The sequence below is a fragment of the Pelmatolapia mariae genome, linkage group LG23 (genome assembly GCF_036321145.2).
Source record: "Pelmatolapia mariae isolate MD_Pm_ZW linkage group LG23, Pm_UMD_F_2, whole genome shotgun sequence".
NCBI lineage: Eukaryota > Metazoa > Chordata > Actinopteri > Cichliformes > Cichlidae > Pelmatolapia > Pelmatolapia mariae.
This window is the reverse complement of record NC_086246.1, coordinates 22,987,103-23,009,401: the sequence shown is the minus strand read 5'-3', so window position 1 is coordinate 23,009,401 and position 22,299 is coordinate 22,987,103. Positions and strand designations below refer to the sequence as shown.

The 22,299-nt window shown below is 40.4% G+C and overlaps 1 protein-coding gene across 1 annotated transcript in view; it reads left to right on the top strand.

Moving 5' to 3' along the window:
* The window catches only part of LOC134620204 (sodium/potassium-transporting ATPase subunit alpha-1-like), a 29,687-nt gene extending 8,748 nt beyond the window's left edge, over positions 1–20,939 (top strand). Inside the window, exons 2-23 of the mRNA XM_063466244.1 lie at positions 5,398–5,508; positions 6,104–6,163; positions 9,462–9,563; positions 9,700–9,801; positions 11,038–11,151; positions 11,440–11,574; positions 11,822–11,939; positions 12,051–12,319; positions 12,412–12,720; positions 13,308–13,442; positions 14,019–14,211; positions 14,299–14,474; positions 14,554–14,690; positions 15,291–15,441; positions 15,525–15,693; positions 15,782–15,936; positions 16,039–16,162; positions 17,561–17,706; positions 17,836–17,966; positions 18,128–18,229; positions 19,224–19,315; positions 20,794–20,939. Coding sequence (XP_063322314.1) covers positions 5,479–5,508; positions 6,104–6,163; positions 9,462–9,563; positions 9,700–9,801; positions 11,038–11,151; positions 11,440–11,574; positions 11,822–11,939; positions 12,051–12,319; positions 12,412–12,720; positions 13,308–13,442; positions 14,019–14,211; positions 14,299–14,474; positions 14,554–14,690; positions 15,291–15,441; positions 15,525–15,693; positions 15,782–15,936; positions 16,039–16,162; positions 17,561–17,706; positions 17,836–17,966; positions 18,128–18,229; positions 19,224–19,315; positions 20,794–20,822 — 2,979 coding nt within the window. The 5' untranslated portion in view covers positions 5,398–5,478 and the 3' untranslated portion in view covers positions 20,823–20,939. The remainder of the gene's footprint in view (positions 1–5,397; positions 5,509–6,103; positions 6,164–9,461; positions 9,564–9,699; positions 9,802–11,037; positions 11,152–11,439; positions 11,575–11,821; positions 11,940–12,050; positions 12,320–12,411; positions 12,721–13,307; positions 13,443–14,018; positions 14,212–14,298; positions 14,475–14,553; positions 14,691–15,290; positions 15,442–15,524; positions 15,694–15,781; positions 15,937–16,038; positions 16,163–17,560; positions 17,707–17,835; positions 17,967–18,127; positions 18,230–19,223; positions 19,316–20,793) is intronic.
* The last annotated feature ends 1,360 nt before the right edge of the window (positions 20,940–22,299 follow it).

Here is a 22,299-nt window from a genome sequence, read left to right as displayed (position 1 = left end):
TGAATTAAAGCTGAAAGCCTGCACTTTATTCACATGTTGATTGTGTTATTTGCAGTCCACCTTGATGTCACGTACAAAGACAAAATCATAAAAACTGTGTTATTGTCCACAACCTAACCTAAACCTAACAACATTTTTCACCTGGCTGTCCCAACACAATGTTCCCACCCTACCTTCTGGGAACCATTGGTATAATCTACTGAAGTCTGTAATCCAGCTGGGCTGTTTAGTATCTTTACTTGTCTTTGAAGTGCATGTTAAAAGCTAATTAGAATTTTATAATATTGTTATAAAGGTAAGGCCAGTTCTTATCTCTGGGGCGTCAGTTATATCTGTTTGGTCAAGGCTCCTTTAGGTGCAACGTGTGCTTTGGTGGCGGTGCTCTGAAGTACTGAGTTATGGCATGAGTGAGACTCGGCTGTCACTTCCAGCTCATTTCTTCAGCAAGAAATATTTTAGCTTTTCTCACATTCAGTGTAAAGTTCTTATTTTTCAATGGTATTGGTAGCAGCTTGATTGGGTCTTGGTGTTGTATATTGTGGTTGCTCTGTTTAGGCCTGAATGTTTTTATGATAGTATTTGTGTGCCTTCCACAGTGTGTCTTTTTTTCCTGTCTCCCTCAACAGGCCGTGGCAGATGGCTGCCTGTCCCTGACCCTGGTACTGCCAGAGGTTTCTTCCTGTTAAAAGGGAGTTTTTCCTTCCCACTTTTGCTTGCTCATTGGTGTTGTCTGATTGTTCATGTTTTCTATCTATTTTCTTTATTATATCTCTTTTATTATTTTACAGTCTTTACCTTACAAAATAAAAGTCAGTGCAATAGCATCAGCAAACTCTTAATTATCTTACCTAAAACAATCTGATGCATTTGATTTCATTTTAAATCGTTTTTCACCTGGTCATCCATGTCACATCCGCTTTGTCCTGCCCCACAGCTTGGGAACGACTGTACTAAGACAAAGCATTGCCGATAATACTGATGCTTTCCCTTTATTTTCCCTTGGGAATTGAAGGCGTTACCAGTCAGTGTTTTCATATTTGGGTACACTGCAGGGAGATGCTTCTGCACACATTACATGTTTTAACAGCCTTAAGCTCAGAGAAAATCTGTTGAGTAATCTGCCATATCATTATTAATTTTGCCCTGAAAAACATAACCAGGTAAGGTAAGATAGTTGCCAGTCAAAATTTGCATTATAAAAAAAATCATTAAAAAAATGTAAATATTTTTTTAAAAATTAATAAAAACTATATTTATTTTAAAATAACTGAAAGTAATAATTCTGATTAAAAAAATATTTAAAAGTCTAAATAATCTTTCAAAATAATACTTAATATAAGACCATGATACTCTAAAGACGATCTAAAAAAAATTGACTAACTCAAGCGATCAAAAACTGCATTTTGTTGGGTATCGACATGACACATCAGTAACCATATATTCACACGTTAAAATCCCTGACTGTGCAGAAGAAATAAACATTACTACACATAAATAAATAAAATTAATATACAGCTTTTTGACTGCGAGCATGTTGTAGATGAACAAATATACATGATGATATGTGCTGTTACAGCACGAGGATTTACTGTCTCAGTGGGGTGGGAAATATGCTGTTCTTATCTCGTGGCTGTAATTTGGTTCGACTGTGGTTGCATTTTACATATCTGTGCCTTTTTTCTCATCACTCCTCAAGTGAATGTTTTATATCAAATTAAAAATAAACGGCACAAAGTCATATTTATTTAATGGATATTTTTGATTCCAAGTATCTGTAGGCTTTGTGCTGTCTTGTACAAGAACTTGGGTGGGGGAAGGGGTCCTGAAGAAACCTTGAAGAAGCCTACAGTAGGAATAAGATGTAGCAAACAAGTCACACATTTTAGCTGTAATCATATGATAGCTTCTCAAGTAAAGAACAGATGTATGTCTATTTCTCAGGCATCTCTGGAGGAGTAGAAATGACAGCAAGGGAAATGTTCTCACATGTCAACACGGGTTTGACTGTCACCCTCGCTGCAGGAGTGGCTATGAGGAGGACAAAGCACTAAAATCAAAATCTTAAGAATCACTGGTCTGTACATGTACTGCACTTGAGTGTCCTTTTGCCATGATAAGTTATTCTGAAATTGCCTTTTATAATCCATGTAGGCAGTCAGTATGTTGGCACTACTATAGACGGCTTAATGTCAGCTTTCTTGCCCCAGTCAGGACTTTTTAGAGCACTCATTTACATGTTGCATATCCAGGTTTAGTCTCAGTTTAGGGAACTTTGAGACTCTTTTGCTATATTTTCAAAGGTAGATTTTAGTGTGTATTCAAGCCCAGTGTTGAATCCCTCTGACATAAGAAATTCTTTAAATGCACAGTCCTGAATGCTTGCTTGATGGCAAGCATCTTTTGAAGGAAGTATTCCAACGCCATTTGAGAGATATAATCTCTCCAGTGAGTCCTGGGTCTGCCCTGGTGCTCTCCTGGGTAGACGCTTCACACCTCACTAGGAGAAGTTTAGGATGGATTGCAGTCAGATCACCAAACCACCTCAGTTGGCTCTTTCGAATGTGGGGAAACAGTAGCTCTGCTCTGAGCCCCTCCCGGATTACCTCCTCACCCTAGCCTAAGCCCAGTCACCCTTTGGAGGAAGCTCATTTCTGCTGATTGTGATGCTTTAAGTCCAATACACCCAGGTGATGGTAGGAATCTGGAATGGCCAGTCTAAATTCTTGGCTCTCCTATTCACAAATCCTGAATAGTTACATTAATCGTTACATTGAAATGTTACATTACATAAAAATCTAGGGAAGTATTCCAGTGGCCATTGTCATTCTGAAAAATTATGCCATTGCCAATCAGATGCTTTCCAGATGGTGGTATTGCATGGTGAATGAAAGCCTGATGGTACTTTTCTGTGTTCATAATTCATTAGCTTTATCAAGATCTCCAACATCACTGACTGAAATACAGTCCAAACCATGACAGAGCCTCCACCATTGTTCATAGACTGTAGACACTCAGTGTTGAACCTGTCTCCAGTCTGAACTAAAAATGTGAAATTTGGATTCATCACTCCATCAGACCTATTGTCACTGATTTTCCAGTTCTTGTGGAATGTGGCATACTTGGGCCTTTTCTCACTGGTTTCAAAATGAGTGAAAAACTCTCCAAAGACAAATTTTGAAAGACCTCCAGCAAGCAAGCCTTGCTGCTTGGAAGTAAAATATAAAGAAATGAACGGTGGCTCAAGACGTTTACACAGTTCTGTACGTTGACCTGTTTCTCTACAAAACTTTAAGAGGTTATATTTATGCATTTGCATGTACATTTCTGCACATACTTTTTTAAATTTCTGGACATGTGTCTTTACAGTTATGTGAATCTGCATCGTGAATGCTTTATACCCACTCTGTTTTACATTGTACTGTATATTTTGCAAAGTTGGCTTCCGTTATAATCACTTTTCTTAAGCATAAGTACGGCTGTTCACATTGCTGCTTTTTTTCAAATCTAGCACTTCAGTGTCTTTTAAATTGCTTGGACCCTGTGCCTCTGCTGCTGGTGTTTCCCCTAATAATATTCATGTTAACTCTCATGTAGTTGGTAGTACAGTAACGTTCTAAAGGCCATGTTTTACATTTTCAGCTCCCACGTTGTTTGTGTATGACACAGGATTGTTTAGGGTTATACAAGAGCCTATAATGCCTTAATTGCAGAGCTAAAACCTACATTATCTCCATAAAATCTCTGAGGGAGCCACTTAGGCTCAATCATGGTTCACTGTTTTGGTTTTATTGATGCAAGAATTGCATAATTTCCGTGTGGGAGGTGGTACATCCCAAAGACTCAAGCATCCACATGTACAAACTCTGCAAATGAAAGTCTAAACACTAATTTCCAATGTGTGTGCTCGTGTTTTTGGATAGAAGGTGTGATCATATGTCGTTAAGACAAAGGTATCTCTGGGTGTTGACATGACGGGCACATTTTGTTCATTAGCATCCCGATGACTTTCAGATCACTACACCACAAACCAATATCCTATCCTGGGTTTGATTGTACTGCGGTGAGCTACAGCTATTATGAGTTGTTATGCAACAGTGTGTGAAAGCAGAAAAAGTCTCAAATGGTTTTTGGCTTTAGTTAATGTAAGGGAGTAGCAGGCAGCAAACCAAGGAATTTTTTTTCAGCATTTTATGTTAAACACAGTGGTTTAGCATAGTAAAAGGCATTGTAGAGCAGCCCTTTCTTAAAGTAATGCAACTTTAAAATGAATTGGATGATCTTTTTTTTCATAAGGGAAGTTCAGAAAGCTTCAGGCTCACTGGATTACTTCCATTGCAATCCAAATTGTATCTTTGCTATGTGCACCAGTTTACTTCTCCTTTCACCTGCACCCTCACAAGATAAAAGTCCATTTTAAGCATCTAGTCCCTACTTTCAGCCATTGTTAATGAAGATTTGAGGAAATAAGTCACCTTCATAGCTGGATTCACTCCAGTGTTTCTCAACCTCAAGCGGGTGGAGACATCATAAACACATAAACGCTTCAGGTAAAATTAATGAGCAAGAAAATGTAAATTGTTTTCATAATGGCAGAATGAGGGGTGAAAGTCAAGTGGAAGACAGGAGGCAGTTTGTGCAACACATAGGGTTTGAGTGATCTTTAGCCCCCACATGGTCCTGCCCTGCCCAGCCACGGCTCCACCAGGTCAGGTATAAAGGTGTGCCAAACTGATGCCACCCATCGTCTCTGCTCTGGAGAGGGTGGAAGATAAGGGAGTGAAAGAGACAGTGCAGGTGTGAGAGAGAGAAGTGGAGGAGGGAAGTTTAACTTTTAAGGCAGGAAGATTGACTGCTGTTGGACTTGAAATACAATCATGGGGTTTGGAGTAAGTACTGAAATTTTGTCACAGATTTTGGCCTTTAAACTTAGCTTAAGATTAGGTTCTGCATTTCTTTTCAGGTTTGAGCTCAGTCTAAATTTTGGTTATTTTGGTTAAGAAATAGAATTTCTTTTGAGATAAAACAAAAATACTTCTTGTCTTTTCCAAATCATGAGGTTATTCTTGGGGCTAGGTTTGGAGTCACCATCAGTGATAACCTAGATCTCACAGGGCTCAATTTATCGTTTCGTGTTAATGTCAGTTCTCCTTTTTCTAACTTAAATTTATTTTTACAGCTTTGGCAGCATTATAAACCCAAGATTATCTGGATCAAGATTAAAGAATTTCGCTCTTCTAACAGTTATTAACACCGGTGTCAGAGCATGTTTGAACAGGACGGCTGACCTGACTTTCTGCTCTTATTTTTGCACAACAGAAGAGGAAGCTTCAGGGCAATTTCCCCCACATATGTTCAGTTTTATTAATGCCGCATTTTGTGCCACTTTCTTCTCTCCAGAAAGGAAAGGATAACTACAAACTGGCAGCAACGTCAGAAAATGGAGGACAGAAAAGCAAGAAGGCTAGAAAGAAGAAGGACATGGATGAGCTGAAGAAAGAAGTGGACCTGGTGAGTACTCAGCTCACATGCAGCCACTCTGTGATCATCTGTAACTTGACTGGCTTGATGTCATGTAAGAAAAGTGAGAATTTTAAGCATGCAAAACTACTGCTAAATAGTTTGACTGTGTCACAGAAAGAAAAAGGCTTTGAATAAACGTTCGTGAACTTTAATGACAGTCACTCAATTGCTGCCAGTGGCCACAGCAATGATGCAGTCACGGCTGAGGCAAACCTCTGCTTTGGCCTCATTGCTGGTCTCATGAGATGTAGGTGTCTGAGCCATATTTCATGAAGATTGCTGCTTACATTGCTGGACGTACACTCCCATGTTATTAAGATGCTGTCAGCTATAATTACCTTCTAAGTCATGTTTATCTAGATTGGGTTTTAATGCTGAGTGAGTGAGAGGCTCTGTTGTTGTTGTATTCTGTGGTTCCTTAGATCACATCAACTCATCCTTCATGCGCAAACAGCAATTTTCTGCTGCTACATTCACATAATAAAACACATGTAATAAAATGCATGCCTGCCTGTGGGATTTCGGCTTGTTTTACTCAATGTTTCTCAATCTCTTTGTTTTTCCTCTCCTACTCTCTCAATAGGATGATCACAGGTTAACTTTGGAAGAACTTATCAGGAAATATGGAACTGACCTAACCAGGGTGAGCACTTCAGACGGGCATGTGGGTGTCTAGTTTTTTAGAACTGTGTTTTTTTAGAAGATAATCCCACAGGTCAAGGAGGATTTCATAGTCCAACATGAGGTTATAAGTAGAGGTGACACGAAACCACTTTTTAATGTCCGATACCAATACCGATATCATAAATTTGGATATCTGCAGATACCGATATGAATCCCATACAGTCTATTTTATAATCAATAAAACTGTTTTTTTAAGTTCATGCTAACTTTAAAAACTGTAAAAAACAAAACACTAAAGCTATTCTATTACACCCAAAATATTTTGCAGTCCAGCAATACTAATCTTTTTATTTAAACTTTTAGCAGAACTTTAAATCTAAGTATTTAAAGTAATATTCAAAAATTAATTTAAAATGCAATTTTATGCAGATTTCAAAAATTCTTTGGTTCTGAAAAAAAGAATGGACCCTTTTATACTTAAAGCTTAACATAAATAGACATCCAGACACTCATCTTTTATCAAGATGGATGTCAGTGTAGGCTAATGAATTTTGTGTAATTTCTATACAAAACATGAGTATGAAAAAAAGTGTTTTTCATATTTTGTTTTCGAACCACGAAACTGTTTAACCATGTGTCGTGCCAAAGTAGATATCCCCGACAAAATTTGTTTCCCCTGCATCAGGAGCACACGCTGGGCTCTCCAAATCACGGGCAAACACTATCCCACATTCTGGATTTGAAGTTCACAAACACTTCTAATAACGACTAAATACTGAAATTTTGGAGATGTTAGCTCTTTATACAGTGAAGTTATAGTGGGATACAAATAATATCAGGCTGATCCTGCCACAATATGTCCCCCCCTGCCTAAATCAGGGACAAAGAGTATCCCACATTCTTGATTTTTAGTTCACAAACGCTTATAATGACTAACTAGTCCTAAAACTTTGAAGGTTTTAGCTCTTTATACAGTAAAGTTACATCTATTTATCAGACAAAATGCCCTTCATTTGTTAAAATAATCCCAACCAATACCACGTGAGATCAATAAATATATAATTTTCTGTTGTAACCCTCGAACTGAATGGTAATGTTACGACACTAATTTTTCACTTTTTCACAAAACTAAAACATCACTACTTCCACGTCTAATTGTCTGTAATGGAGGCGGAAAAACCTGGATCGGCACTCCGTGCCCAGCGAATGCTCGCAATGCAAGAGGTACAAATTTTGTTGGGGATACCTACCTTGGTACAACACCTGGTTTGGCAGCACGTAGCGAGGCTCCAAATGCTTTCAGTGTGAACTCCAGACCGCCGACAGGTCTCGCACACAACAGTCACTCTATCATGTGACGCATACTGCTCCGACGTGCTATTTCACTACGTGGGTTACGCCATGTTGCAAGTTTTGTAAGATGTTTTTGTGATATTTAATGGATCGGATTACTTTTTTTTTCTCCCCGATATCCGATCCAGTAATTTAGATCAGGATCAGACTGATACGGATACTATATATTGGCTCAATCCTTCCCTAGTTATAAGCACATGACTCAGGACAGGCAACAGTTTAGTGTACTTTGTCAAATGAACTGGTACTTATATAGCAGTGTTTCCCAACCTTCTGGAGCCACGGCACATATATCACATTAGAAAAATCACACGGCACGGCACCAAACAAAAATGTCACAAAAAGCATATTGATCATTTTTCCCCGCGCACCAGGTATAGCAGAATTGGCTCGGTTTGTCCCCAGTATAGTTTGCTTTCTTCTGACCACTACTCATGCTAGGGGCGTCATCTGGGTCGGAACTTTCTCCAAGACCCAGGTCAGATTGAGTACTTTTTCTTTGCAAATATTTATCTATTGCTATTACGCATTGCATTCTTTCACTCAGAGCATGACTATTATGTAATTTCGTCTTCGTCTTCTTCTGTTTTACTGGCAGTTGGCAACCCATTCAATTAGAGCAGGTAGTTGTACTGCCCTCTAGTGGAAGAGAATGTAATTGTTCTGCCCATTACTCACGCCGGACGCTTAGAGTACTAATCAGGTGGAACCAGGTAATATTCCACGACACACCTGATCATTTCTCGCGGCACATTGGTTGGGAAACACTGTTATCTAGCACCTTTCTACTTAATATGGGCATTCAAACTGCTTTCACCCAATCACACACACATTAATACAGTGCTTCTATCTTTACTAAGCACTTTTATCTAACATGTCAACATGTTCACACTCTGATAGGTACATCGGGAGTAAACTTGGGATTCTGTATCTTGCCCAACGATGCTTTGACACATGGACAGAAGGAGCCTGAGATCGAGTCATGGGCCATGTGGCACTTAGCTATTTGTTTCTTTAGCCTACTTGTAATTAGCTTCCTGCCTTCATTCATTCCAATAAAAGCTGGTAGAGGAATATTGTCTCTGTAAAGTAACATCCATCCATTCTTTTCTGTTTAACCAGTCGTCATGAGGCTGGAGCCTATCCCAGGCTTTGTTTCTTGACTCTTTTTAATGCCACAAGTGGCACAAACAAAATACGTTGTCTTTATAGTCCCAGATTACTTGTGGAAATGAAGAAGTTTTTTTTTTTAAACAACTCAAGTGAAGTTACAGGAAGTTACATTAACTAGTTAGACAGATGGTGAACTGGACCTTTAAAGTATCAATACATACCACACTACAAAAGGCAGACTTGGATACTATTCAATAGTAGCTCCATGTGATCTTCATCAAGCTACAGATAAACACACAGAATGCACTTTCACACACCAATACAGACCCACCTAATGATTGCTTGAGGCTGATTATCTCCTGGAATCTGACCTGTCTGAACAGTTTCACTCATATAGGGAAACAGGCTTTATTGACTCTGCCAACAAAGAAAATAGTAGTAAAAAAATTCCCCGTATTTCTTCAGAGGATTTCATAGAAACAGACACAACCTGATCACTTGGTAGCCTTCGCGCCCACTGTTAATTACAAGACTTGATTTCCCATAAGCGTGGATTTCTCTTGTTGTCTGTTCTTAAGGAGAGGAAGCTGTAATTTTAAGATTACTGAGGTATTTCATCTTGTGGTTGTTGTTTTTTCTTCTTGGTTTTCCATGAGGCCTTAATTCCCCATTTCTTTGGGTTTAAATGCTGTACGTATTAAACTGAAATGTTCTTGTTCTTCATTATGTTTGTCCTCAAGTCAACAAAGATTAAAACCTTTTTAGGAACAAGGGAAAAACTGGAATCACACATTTTCATATCAGGTTTTACACAGCTTAACCTTTCCTCTTACCTTTATTGTTCTTTTTAGGGTCTTTCCTCCTCCAGAGCAAAAGAGATCCTGGCCCGAGATGGCCCCAACGCCCTCACACCTCCTCCTACGACACCTGAATGGGTCAAGTTCTGCAAACAGGTAGGAGTCAAACATCCTCCCCTTGCAAACCGGACCTGTGGTGGAATATCCAAATAGTAGAAATGCAAAATTAGTATGAGTCACTGTAAACCAGTACAACCAGCAAAGCCTGATTGTTATTTCCTCTTGTTTCCAGCTGTTTGGTGGTTTCTCCATGCTGCTGTGGATTGGTGCCATCCTCTGCTTCTTGGCTTACGGTATCCAGGCTGCCTCAGAAGATGAACCTGCAAATGATAACGTAAAAATAAAGTCTTCAACTAGATTGTTGTATGTTAAACAGTGTTGGGAAGGTCACTTTAAAAAATGTATTCCACTACAGATTACAGAATACATGCCCCAAAATGTATTTTGTAATGTATTCCATTACGTTACTCAGTGAGAGTAACGTATTCTGAATACTTTGGATTACTTAATATATTATCATGCTTTTTACAACTACATGAATGTACTATTGCTGTGCGATTTATGACTATTACTAGGTTACCTGCCATACCAATACCAATATCAACTAGATTTTTGAATCTTAACATAAAATGAGTAACAGTAGGTGGACATTATGTAAGGCTTCACTTTTTGCAGCGATCTTGTATAGAAAACTATTCCGTGCTTATATAAAACAGGTCCGCGGCTCCAAATCGTAGTAAAGGGACCTCTGGCTAATACATTGGGCTCTGTGACTGGCTCGTAGCCGAAAACTAGCTTTACTTTGTTGTCTGGGTCAGCTTTGCTAGCGAGAGACAGAGAGAGGCATTGAAAGGCTGCTCCAACGGAACTTATTGTTTCGGAGGAAAACACGAACACGGTGTACAGTCGAGTCTTAATAGAAAACTTACAACTGGGCTCGTCAGGCACTCTTTTTTGCTGCAGTGGTTATTATTATATTTACATGCTTCCAGCTCCCGTTTCTGGTCGGTGACAACTCGTACTTTTCCACTCTCCTTTTTCTCCCTCCTCGCGCTCACAGACACATAACGGGTATGGCAGTCCATTCTCCCTGCAGCACGGACTACACTGCCCATGAGGCTACATTCTTTAGGGCTATGCCTGTAACACTCTGCCTGTTGCCTTCATTTTAAATAATTTTTTTAATAATTTAAAAAATATTTCTTTATGCTATTATGCGGGCCGCAAGTAGGGGTGGCATGGGCTGCGAGATTCAGACACAGGCATTAGAGCCTCTTAATGCGTGCGTTGTTTGGGTTTCCACCGGCGTGGAATTACCAAAAATAAAGAGGGCATAGACTAACATATGAAACAGAAAAAGACCGCCGTGTAATCCATTTATTTTAACAAAGCAACTGTATTCTGAATACCACCTTTTTAAACGGTAACTATAACGGAATACAGTTACTCATATTTTGTATTGTAAATACGTAACGCCGGTTCATGTATTCCGTTACTCCCCAACACTGATGTTAAATAAATAATGTATAACACAAAAGACGACCTAACTGTGCCTTCTCTGTTAATGTAGTTGTACCTAGGTATTGTGCTTTCTGCTGTCGTCATCATCACCGGTTGCTTCTCCTACTACCAAGAGGCCAAGAGCTCCAAGATCATGGAGTCCTTCAAGAACCTGGTCCCACAGGTGAGACACAAAAAGAAAAGCTAATGTAACAGCTCATTTATACACACTGTTTTTGTATCATTTTGCTTGGTAGCCTCCCAGCGGTAACACCCAACAGTACTAGTTGCACAATTCTAAGGAGTAGCGTTTCTTCATCAGTATTACAACAATGATGATACATTTTTACCATCACTCATCTGACTTTTTGTTGATGGGAAAAGAAAAAAAAAAAATCTCGTGTCTTTTGACATATCTAGGTATGCTTGATGTGTTCCCTAAAAATTCCTAAAATATCTTTGATTTTTATAGCAAGCCCTGGTTATCCGTGATGGCGAGAAGAAGAGCATCAACGCTGAGGATGTGGTGCTCGGAGATTTAGTGGAGGTGAAAGGAGGAGATCGAATTCCTGCTGATCTGAGAGTTGTCTCTGCTCATGGCTGCAAGGTTCTTTAACTCAAATACTTGTGTTAATTACACCATACATTTTTCTAGAGTGGGGGTTTGACAGCTATGGTTTTATTTATATAAATCTTATTTTATGTATTATACTTCTTCAGTAATTTTTCATTGTTGAAGTGGCAAAATCAACCTCAGCCCTCCATCCTTGTGCATCACCTGATCATCATCAACAGCAATCACAGCTTATTGCTGACCCTGTTAACATGTTTGTTTCTTTTTTTTCATTCCTCAGGTGGACAACTCCTCCCTGACTGGTGAATCAGAGCCCCAGACTCGTTCTCCAGAATTCTCCCATGAAAACCCACTGGAAACCAGGAACATTGCTTTCTTCTCCACCAACTGTGTTGAAGGTACAGACACAAAAATTGATTTACTGTCTAATTAGAGAAAACATAAGCTTGATGATCTCAAGTCAAAACCAAATGAAATGTCAGTGGAATCACTATGTCTTCTGTTTTCAGGCACAGCCAGAGGAATCGTCATCAACACTGGTGATAATACCGTCATGGGCCGCATCGCCACCCTGGCTTCCAGTCTAGAGGGCGGAAAAACTCCCATTGCCATTGAGATCGAGCATTTTATCCACATCATCACTGGAGTTGCCGTTTTCCTGGGAGTTTCTTTCTTCATCCTTTCTCTCATCCTTGGATATGGCTGGCTGGAGGCTGTCATCTTCCTTATTGGTATCATTGTCGCCAACGTGCCAGAAGGTCTTTTGGCTACTGTCACTGTGAGTTTTGGTGTCTAATGGCATTCCTTTTAAATACCTTATATTTATTGATACAAAAAGACTGTGGTTCTAAAAACCTCAATTGTCTGTAGGTGTGTCTGACTCTGACTGCTAAGCGTATGGCCAAGAAGAACTGCCTGGTAAAGAACTTGGAAGCTGTTGAGACTCTGGGCTCCACCTCCACCATTTGCTCTGACAAGACCGGCACCCTGACCCAGAACAGAATGACTGTGGCCCACATGTGGTTTGACAACCAGATCCATGAGGCTGACACCACTGAGAACCAGAGCGGTACCTCTTTTGACAGGAGCTCTGCCACCTGGGCTGCTCTGTCCAGAATCGCTGGACTCTGCAACCGCGCCGTCTTCCTGGCTGACCAGAGCAACCTTCCCATTCTGAAGGTGAGAAATTTTCATCTGTAAAACCGCTCTAGTTCATCCATCGTGAACATCAACAAAGACTCCAAATAATTTCCCATCCAAATAATCCATCTGAAGGAACAAATCAGAAACATTTGTTTTCCATGTAACAAGTTCACATACCCTTGGTTGTACACAAAGACAATGCTTATTACCCCTTTTTCCTGAGTTTGATAGTATATCCAGTGAATACTGGGAACCAGTGACTGTGTGGGAAGTCTTGAAGTATTATCGCTTGGCTTGGAACTTTTGGGATTCAACCAGATACAAATGCAGCCAAACAGCACTACAAATCTTTATGAAACCACTCAAGATAATTAAAGTCTGTTTTAAATATACAGATGTATAATAGTCTTCGTCTAAGTCATGGTCTCCATAATCATCTATCCAATTTAGTAAATGACATCCACAACCCTGAGATGCCATATTTTTTATGTAATTCAGCAACAGATTACCTAAATACAGTTGTGTACACATCAATTCTCATTTTCAATATGTTGTTATAAAGAAGGCATGGGATGTGATGATAAACCTATTTTACTAACCCTGTCTTTTGCTTAAATCCACAGAGACATGTGGCTGGTGATGCCTCAGAAGCCGCCTTGCTAAAGTGTATTGAGCTGTGCTGTGGATCTGTTAGTGACATGAGAGAAAAATACTCCAAAATTGCTGAGATCCCCTTCAATTCCACAAACAAATACCAGGTAAACCATCTACACAGTGTGATAAAGCCCTTAAATGTTTAGATCAAAAAAGTACATCTATAGACAAAACACATACTATAAAGTTGCAGAAAGCCTTATTTCAAAGTCTTAACTTTAGAATTAAGGCAATCCCAATCTTTTGACGGCGTCAACGCATTAGTGTGGGTAGCTCGATTAACGCGTTAGCGGTTTTGCCGTTAACGTCATTGCAAAGCGATTAATGCTGACAGCCCTAGTATTTACTGAAGTTATAAATCAGAACAAAATGACTGTAATATCCTTATACATTTCTGCAATCATACTACTTGTTTCAACCAGGGGAGTCGCCCCTGCTGGTGAGAACTTACTTTTCAGGGCCCTAAGCCATGTCTATATTTTACATATATTTTATTCCAGTCTAATTTTAACAACAGCATTTTTAGCAATAAAACTTGCCTTACCTGAATCTATTAAATGTTTTTGATTAATCTAGTAAAAAGTCTTATCAAACGGTTTAGAGTAAAACTATATTTTAATTTTGCTTCACGTAATTCACTTAAACCTGCATTTAAATCCAGCCTCTCTGCTGTCCCACAGCTCTCCATCCATAAGAACAGCACACCTGGGGAAACCAAGCATCTGCTGGTGATGAAAGGAGCTCCAGAGAGGATTTTGGACCGCTGTTCCACCATTTTACTTCAGGGCAAAGAGCAGGCTCTGGATGATGAGATGAAAGACTCTTTCAATAACGCCTATGTTGAGTTGGGAGGTCTTGGAGAGAGAGTACTGGGTACAGCTAGCCTCCTTCGCTATCTGTATATTTCAATTTTAGCTAGCAAAGGGGAATCTTTCAAGTATTTTCTTGTATCTTATTCAGGTTTCTGCCACTGTCACCTGCCTGATGACCAGTTCCCAGAGGGATTTGCTTTTGATACTGATGAAGTGAACTTCCCCACTGAGAACCTGTGCTTCGTCGGACTCATGGCCATGATTGACCCTCCTCGTGCTGCTGTGCCTGATGCTGTTGGTAAATGCAGGAGTGCTGGAATCAAGGTATGCTAACTTTTTGGATGACCAGATGTTTGTTTTGTTGTTTGCACAAAGTACTCCAATTTTTCCTCTGCTTTCTCAGGTCATCATGGTCACAGGTGACCATCCAATTACAGCCAAGGCTATTGCTAAAGGTGTGGGTATCATCTCAGAAGGCAATGAGACTGTTGAAGACATTGCTGCCCGCTTAAATATTCCAGTTTCAGAGGTCAACCCTAGGTTAGTTCTCTTTCAAATATTTATTGAAGTAGCTTTGACAGTTTCTTGACCACAAGTGAGAACTGTTCAAAATGTTTCTCTCTTTAATGATACAGCTTTAAAGTTTGCTTGAGATTGCAAAAAGTGCTAAATTAAATTAACTCTGTCTTTCAGAGGTCCTGACTGCTACACAGCCAAAAAGGCTTTTACCATTAATTTACATCTATTAAATCTTGGTGTGATGCTTAGCTGGTGGCTTTGCTTTTTATTCATCAACAAGTTATAGTGTGTGTGTGTGTGTTCACGTTAAAGCATGCTAAAATTACTATCCTCCTTAGCGCTTTTGCAGGGTTAGGATTGTTAGGCTCTTTTAAACTCATATAAAACCTCTGTTTACAAAATATGACATAACATTCTGTTGGATTAAATAAATGCTAAAAACAAAAGGTTGGGATTCACTGTCTGTACTGAGGATCGAACATTTTATTAGGTGACAGTGTTATTGAACACTTTTTTGCTGACAGTACCAAAGTTCACATAATTTACTTTTTGAAATGTCCTGATGTAATGTCCTGATGATACCCTACTGTTATACTAATGTGTTTGTAATTTAATCTTCAGGGATGCTAAGGCCTGCGTCGTCCATGGTGGTGAGCTTAAAGACATGACCTCAGAGCAGCTTGATAATTTGCTGAAGCACCACACTGAAATTGTATTTGCCAGGACCTCCCCTCAACAGAAACTGATCATTGTGGAAGGATGCCAGAGACAGGTGAGCACCAAAGGGATTCTGACAGACACAGTTTGACAAATGTTTTGTTTGGAACTTGTAAAAACATGTTCTTCCTTGTCCAGGGAGCCATTGTGGCCGTGACAGGTGATGGTGTGAACGACTCTCCAGCTCTGAAGAAAGCTGACATTGGTGTCGCCATGGGCATCGCTGGATCTGATGTCTCCAAGCAGGCTGCTGACATGATCCTGCTGGACGATAACTTTGCCTCCATTGTCACTGGAGTGGAAGAGGGTAAGATCTATATCAAGACCTACACCTGCAGAAATCTGGAAATACAAAATACGAAGCATCACTGAATCTACTAAATTACTTTGTTCAGGCCGTCTGATCTTTGACAACTTGAAGAAGTCCATCGCCTACACTCTGACCAGTAACATCCCCGAGATCTCACCCTTCCTCCTCTTCATCATCGCCAACATCCCTCTGCCCCTGGGAACCGTCACCATCCTCTGTATTGATCTGGGAACTGACATGGTGAGCTGTTTGGCTCTTCATCCTGTTCTATAGAGAGGTTCAACTGAACTCAAATTTGGGTGGAAAGTTCATGTATTTATTTATTCACTTATGGTTTTGCAGGTCCCTGCCATCTCCCTGGCTTATGAGAAAGCTGAGAGCGACATCATGAAGAGACAGCCCAGAAACCCCAAAACAGACAAGCTAGTGAATGAAAGGCTCATCAGTATATCCTATGGACAGATTGGTAAGGCATCATTTATTTATTCAGCTTTAACTATACTGTATCTATATTTTTGTGGCAGTATTTGAGAATTCTGCACCTTCAATATGACATATAATTTTCCAAAAACCCTCAAAAATCAATTCTAACTCTTCTGCCCATTTGTGCATTATTTATATACATCAGTTGCATTTGAAGGGTCTATCTAAAATGTCTGCAATTGTGTAGTGAAGGGCAAGCTATTGATAGATGGGAACTGCCACACACCCCACGTTCCGATATTATCACAATACTTTACTCACAATACAACATTATTTTTTTTTTTACATGTTGCTGTATTCTAAGTATTGTGATTACCATTTCTAAACAGTAAATTGCACTACACAGAAAACAACAGAAAAAATGAGATTGTCAAACATAACAACACTATCACTAAAACCTGCCACAAGTGTAGCCATAAAACAGATTCAATGTGCAATCAGTCTGAGATTGAATGGGGACAAGTTGGCAATTAAATCTAATCTGTTTCTGATGAGATGACAATTAACCGTGATACATCACTGAAAAATACTCTAAAGAACACACAGCAGACCCGATGATATTCTTATACTTTCAGCATCTTTATTCAACTGCTTTTCACATACACAGTTGCTGTACACTCACAATGGGCTGCAGCTCTGCAACTGTCAACCATCCACATCCACAACAACCACAACATTAGTGAGCCATCTGGCCATCTGGCTGAACCTCCACCTCCACAGCTCTTCCTGCCGGAAGCATGACAACACCGCCTGCTCTTGTTGTGTGGCTGTGAGTTTGGTCACCATTCGGGCCAGCGCCTTCCCTGGCTGGCCCGGTCCTGGGTCTGCCATGCCACCCTACTCCTTGGTTTCGGCACCACTGTAAAATAACCACAGCAGACCCAACGACATTCTTACGCTTTTCAGCATCTTTATTCAACCACTTTTCACACACACACAGTTGCTGTACACTCACAATGGGCTGCATTTCTGCAGCTGTCAACCACACACATCCACAACAACAACAACTACAAGATTAAACAGTCACAGACTTTTAAGCTGGCGAAGTGTGATTGCAGTTGCCACGCAGGTTCATCCATCTCACCTGGAGAGGCATTGCAGACCACGCCCCGCTACAAATACATATCTCTTGCTGCGGTTATTTGCAAACCTTCAACAATCCCGCTGAGAGTGACAGCAGTCAGCCCAAGTCAGACTGAACTACTGGTTTCAGAAAGGTTGCCTCCTATCAGCTGACCTGTGCAGTCACCTTGTGATCAAAAGTAGTCGTGGACCTTCAAGCTCTGGGAAACCATTTAGACACCAAAAACTACAGAATGTAAAAAGAAAAATCAATACAATCTGCATTTCCTGAAGTTCCCTGTTGTTTTTCTCCTGTTAGGTATGATGCAGGCCACAGCTGGCTTCTTCACATATTTTGTCATCCTGGCTGAAAACGGTTTCCTCCCCATGGACCTGATAGGACTGAGAGTGCTGTGGGATGACAAATATCTAAATGACCTGGAAGACAGTTATGGACAGGAATGGGTCAGTCACAGTAATGCTACTACATGTTCTCTGAACTGGGAGAATTATTCAGCTTTATTGTGTTGTTCACTTGAGTTTCAGTGCTCGAAAAGGCTTTCTAAGCTTATCATTTTGTTTTTTGTGCACTAGACATATGAGCGCAGAAAGATTGTAGAGTTCACCTGCCACACAGCTTTCTTCACAAGCATTGTAATCGTCCAGTGGGCTGATCTAATCATCTGTAAGACCAGGAGGAACTCCATTTTGAAGCAAGGAATGGCGTACGTATATGTGGAGACACAAGAGATCTCAGGGCGGGACTTACATCAAAACTAAGAGCACCTTTAAAGTTTAATGACCTCCCATGTTGTGATGCTTGATTTTAGAACATCTAAGAATATTCACCAGTGTTTTGGTGATTCTGACTTTTTTTTCCCCGCAGGAACCGCATCCTTATCTTTGGGCTCTTTGAGGAGACGGCTCTGGCTGCCTTTCTGTCATACTGCCCGGGCATGGATGTTGCCCTAAGAATGTACCCTATGAAGTGAGTCAAGCGCACAGACAAGCTTGTGCTCTTCTTTTTCATCCAGTAATACCACGAATTCAGGAAAACACCCTTAGAATTCAATAATTATTCATAAAGCACACTTTTGCTCTTCCACTGTTATTCTTGTGGCTGTCTTCTTTGTCATCTTTATTCATGCAATGACATTCATGAACACAAGACAATCCCCTGGTAAAGTGTTGATCTTGTTGTGTTTAATTCAGTGGTGTCATCTTGCTTTACCTTCTTGTTGAAAATAAGACAGCTATTATCTAGTGTCACTGGTAATTTCCTCTTCAGAGGCAGAGCGAAGCACAAGAGCTGCTATTACTAATGAGTTTCTTTGCCTAAAAGAGAACAATAGAAAGCGGTGAGGACACTTTAGGCTCATTAGCTGAAAAGTTCGCATGCTACTGTCCTTTGCCATCTTTTCAATATTAATCTTTTTCTTGCACTTCTATCCCTTTTTCTTCCCTAACTTACCCACTCCCCTGTTTCTTTGGGTGTCTTCTGGTGTTTAAATAATCCCAGTTTCTTATTCTCTGTGTTGTAGTCCCTATTTCTGATTATTTTACTCTTTTTTATTTTTGTAATTTCTTCGTTTACCTGTGGATATATTCAGATGTAGACAGCTGCACTAGATCTAGGACACAGAAATAAGCACAAAAACATAACAAACAGATCCTAGAGTTTTGTGGGCTGGTTTTCAGGGCTTTGCATTAGTGGTCTTTCAGTAACCTCGTTAGAGTCGCCAGAGAGCAGTCTCAAAGAGATGAACGCATCAGCAGGCCAGAGTCATCAGATTTCTCTGCCTCGTTTTGCTTTAACAGCTTCTGAATTCATTCTAATAGCCGGTTCTCCGCAGCCTAATGCTCACTCCAAAAGCTTTTCATGTGCCTTTAGAGAACCTGACAGAAAAAAGACGAGTGTGCTTGTGTTTTGTTTTGCTTTTTTTGCCATGTAACTCAACCTGACTGTCCATCCATACCTTTAGGCCATTGTGGTGGTTCTGTGCCTTCCCTTACTCCCTCCTCATCTTCCTTTATGATGAAGTCAGAAGATATATCCTCAGACGAAACCCAGGAGGTAAGAGCTTCACTAACTCTTTACATTTTTTCACTTTCTGAGGCACCCAGGGCCCCCGTTTTGTCTCTGCATTTTAATCTGAATGCAGTAGCGTGCAACTCCTTTTTACCCAAATGAGAAATGAGAAGCACAAAATATGCTGTTTTGCATTAAAATCTATTGTACATCCAAATTTGAAGAGAAATGATCAAGTGCTTTGACGAGCCTGCTACTTAAAGGAATAGTTCACTGCAAAATCTAACTTGGGCCTGTAGTGCCCAGATTTGGTGATACAGTATAGGCTGTGGAAATGTCTCCATTCTCTTAAATGTCATGAAACTAAATAACATTTTCCTTGTAGTGCCAGTGGCACTGATGTATCCTTCCTGTAATCAGGGCCTGGTTGCTCAAAAACTCTACAAACCTTGTTTTGCACAGTTTCATGTGGGAACTATTTTCATGCTACTGAACCACATCCACTGAAACAAAGGAGCCCATCAGCTGGCTGGCATTAAAGCTCAGCTGTTGGTTGGGTGGAAGGGGGTGGGAACCATTTATGTTTACGTCCTCTCAAGCTGCTGCAGTTAAAAGCCCCTCCGTGATCAGTAGATGTACTATTTCTCCTGCACAGTCATACAGTTGATAGGAATTGTTCCTGCATTAAACTGCCCACATCAAGGATTTTTAAGGATTTTTATTATGATACTCTGACCAGAACAAAGTTGGTGGAATTAATAACAGGTAATAGTTACATTATATTTAAGCAAGGCACACATCTGTGAGCTGATGTTTCCAAAAGTGGCCGTTCACACCAAAGCAACACGGGTGGATAAATGGGACAACAGTGCATTAAAATATGTGTGTTTCATTTTCCAGATTTTTATTTCATTTAATTTACTCTTTTTAATTTATTATTGTTTATTATATGCCAATACCATAAAATCGCCACCTAATACACTATGTTGCTGGCCTTTCCACCAGAAATACTTGGATTTTTTTAGGATGTCTGACTAGTTAACATTTAGACTAACACATGAGACATGTTAGGACAGTTTTACTCAATTACATTTACATGAAACTCCACTCATAGCTTTTGAGCTACAGGGTCATTTCAGTGTCTTGTGATCCTTTTAGTCATTTCATCCCAGGCTGATTATTTATGGCCTCACTGATGATGTCATCTCATCAGCATCTGTGAGACCAAAATGACACAGCCTCTCCCGCCCCTGCAGGGTACGTCTTCTAATAGCATTGCCACCAAAGCCATGGCGGCATTTGGCCAAAATTCAGCAACATATATCTTCAAAGCCCCGCACCCCCCCTTCCACAAGTCGAGTCTCTTTTCTTTTGATTGCTGCCAGCAAACCTAACGGATTGAGTGCAAGCTTGTTGAAACCATGGCTTTTGTTTTTTCAACGCACCAGTTTGTCAACCCTGGTGCATGTGAGGCGAGATGTGACAAAAGCGATGTTCTTAATTGCGTCTCCTTTGGTTTCTAGGTTGGGTGGAGCTAGAGACATACTACTGAGCCAGCGCCATACATGGGACACAGGAGTGTTTCATATGCTACACCTATGTTTGAGATGTTAGACCACTAACACCACAAGTCATAGTCAGATTATGTTGATGTATGTGTGGCGCTTTCAATAAAACATAAATACTGTGCACTGACGCTGCTTGCATAGTGGTTAATTTTGTCCAGGCTTTCCTCATTGGTAAACGTGGGATTATCTCATCATTTAGGGTCATTTTAGCCTGTTTTCTGTTTTTTCTAACAGTCTGACAACAAGTCAGACAGTCACTTTGTCTGCTCAAGGGCACAGAGTATTTCTTGGCCACCATGTTGCCTAATCATTCATTACAAGCCCTTATGTTCATTTCTGAGATTTTCCATGTGTCCCCCACCCGCCCCCACGCCCCCCCTAGTGTTGTGCAAGATCCCTCCCCCTCCGTTGCTAACCCCCCACCCTGCAATAGTTGAGTGACTACAAACAGTCGTAAGTTTACTACAAACACATCCAACAACCCCCACCAGTCAGCTATCAAGGACAGCCCTTAATCCTCACAGCTAAAGTTTCAGTTGCGTTAACGGCACGTGTCGGTTCCATAAGGGACATCGGGGGTCACGGGTGTCCTTCAGTTCCACCATGGCTCTGTGAGCGCTAGTGCTGAAAACTTTTGGGCAGTGCATTTGCTTCACAGGGACTGTCATTCAGTTAAGAAGTCAGCAGCCAGTGCTCTCTCTGTTCAAGGGCACGGAGTATTGCAGGCACATTATGTTGCTTAATCATTCATTGAAACCCTGTCAGTTAAAACTTTATGGCTTTACTTTAGACTTTGCTAACCTCAGGAATGCTGAGGTGGGGATTCCAGTGGCAGCTGCAAACCTTTTGGTTCCTGTTAAGCGTATCGGCCGCACCAATTAAATTCACTTTTCCATTCAACTTTGGCCAAGTTTGCAAGAGATAGCTAAAAATTTTAATCTCAAAACACTTTCAAATTAGATTGTTTTTCTTTTTCAGAGGGGGGGCGGTTGTTTTGAGCTTCAGGCTCAGTGGATTACTCCCTTTGCATTCCACATGTTATCGTTGCTTTGAGTAGCAGTTTTGTTCTCCCTCTATCTCCCGCGCCCTCGCAGGATAAAAGTCAGTCAGTTTTAATCAGCTTCTCACTTTTTTTCTTTTTTTGGTACTTTACTTTCAGTCTTTGTTATTCAAGCTTTGGGCAATCAGTCACCTTCAAAGCTGTACTTTGACCTTTGGAGCTGTTGCTTTATCTCTGTGTCTCTCACTATCTTGCCTTTCACTGTGTGAGGTAAGCACACACAACCTGAGACAATGCCCTCGCACGAATAACGCTGCAGATGAAATTAATCAAAAACAGAAGCCGAAAAACGATTTTAGGACAGCTGGAAGGGAGAAGGAAGGAGAAGACCAGCTACAGTGGGAACAAAAATGAGAAGTTGAGTAAGATTTAGCCCACCCTTTCTCGGGCACGCCTCCTCC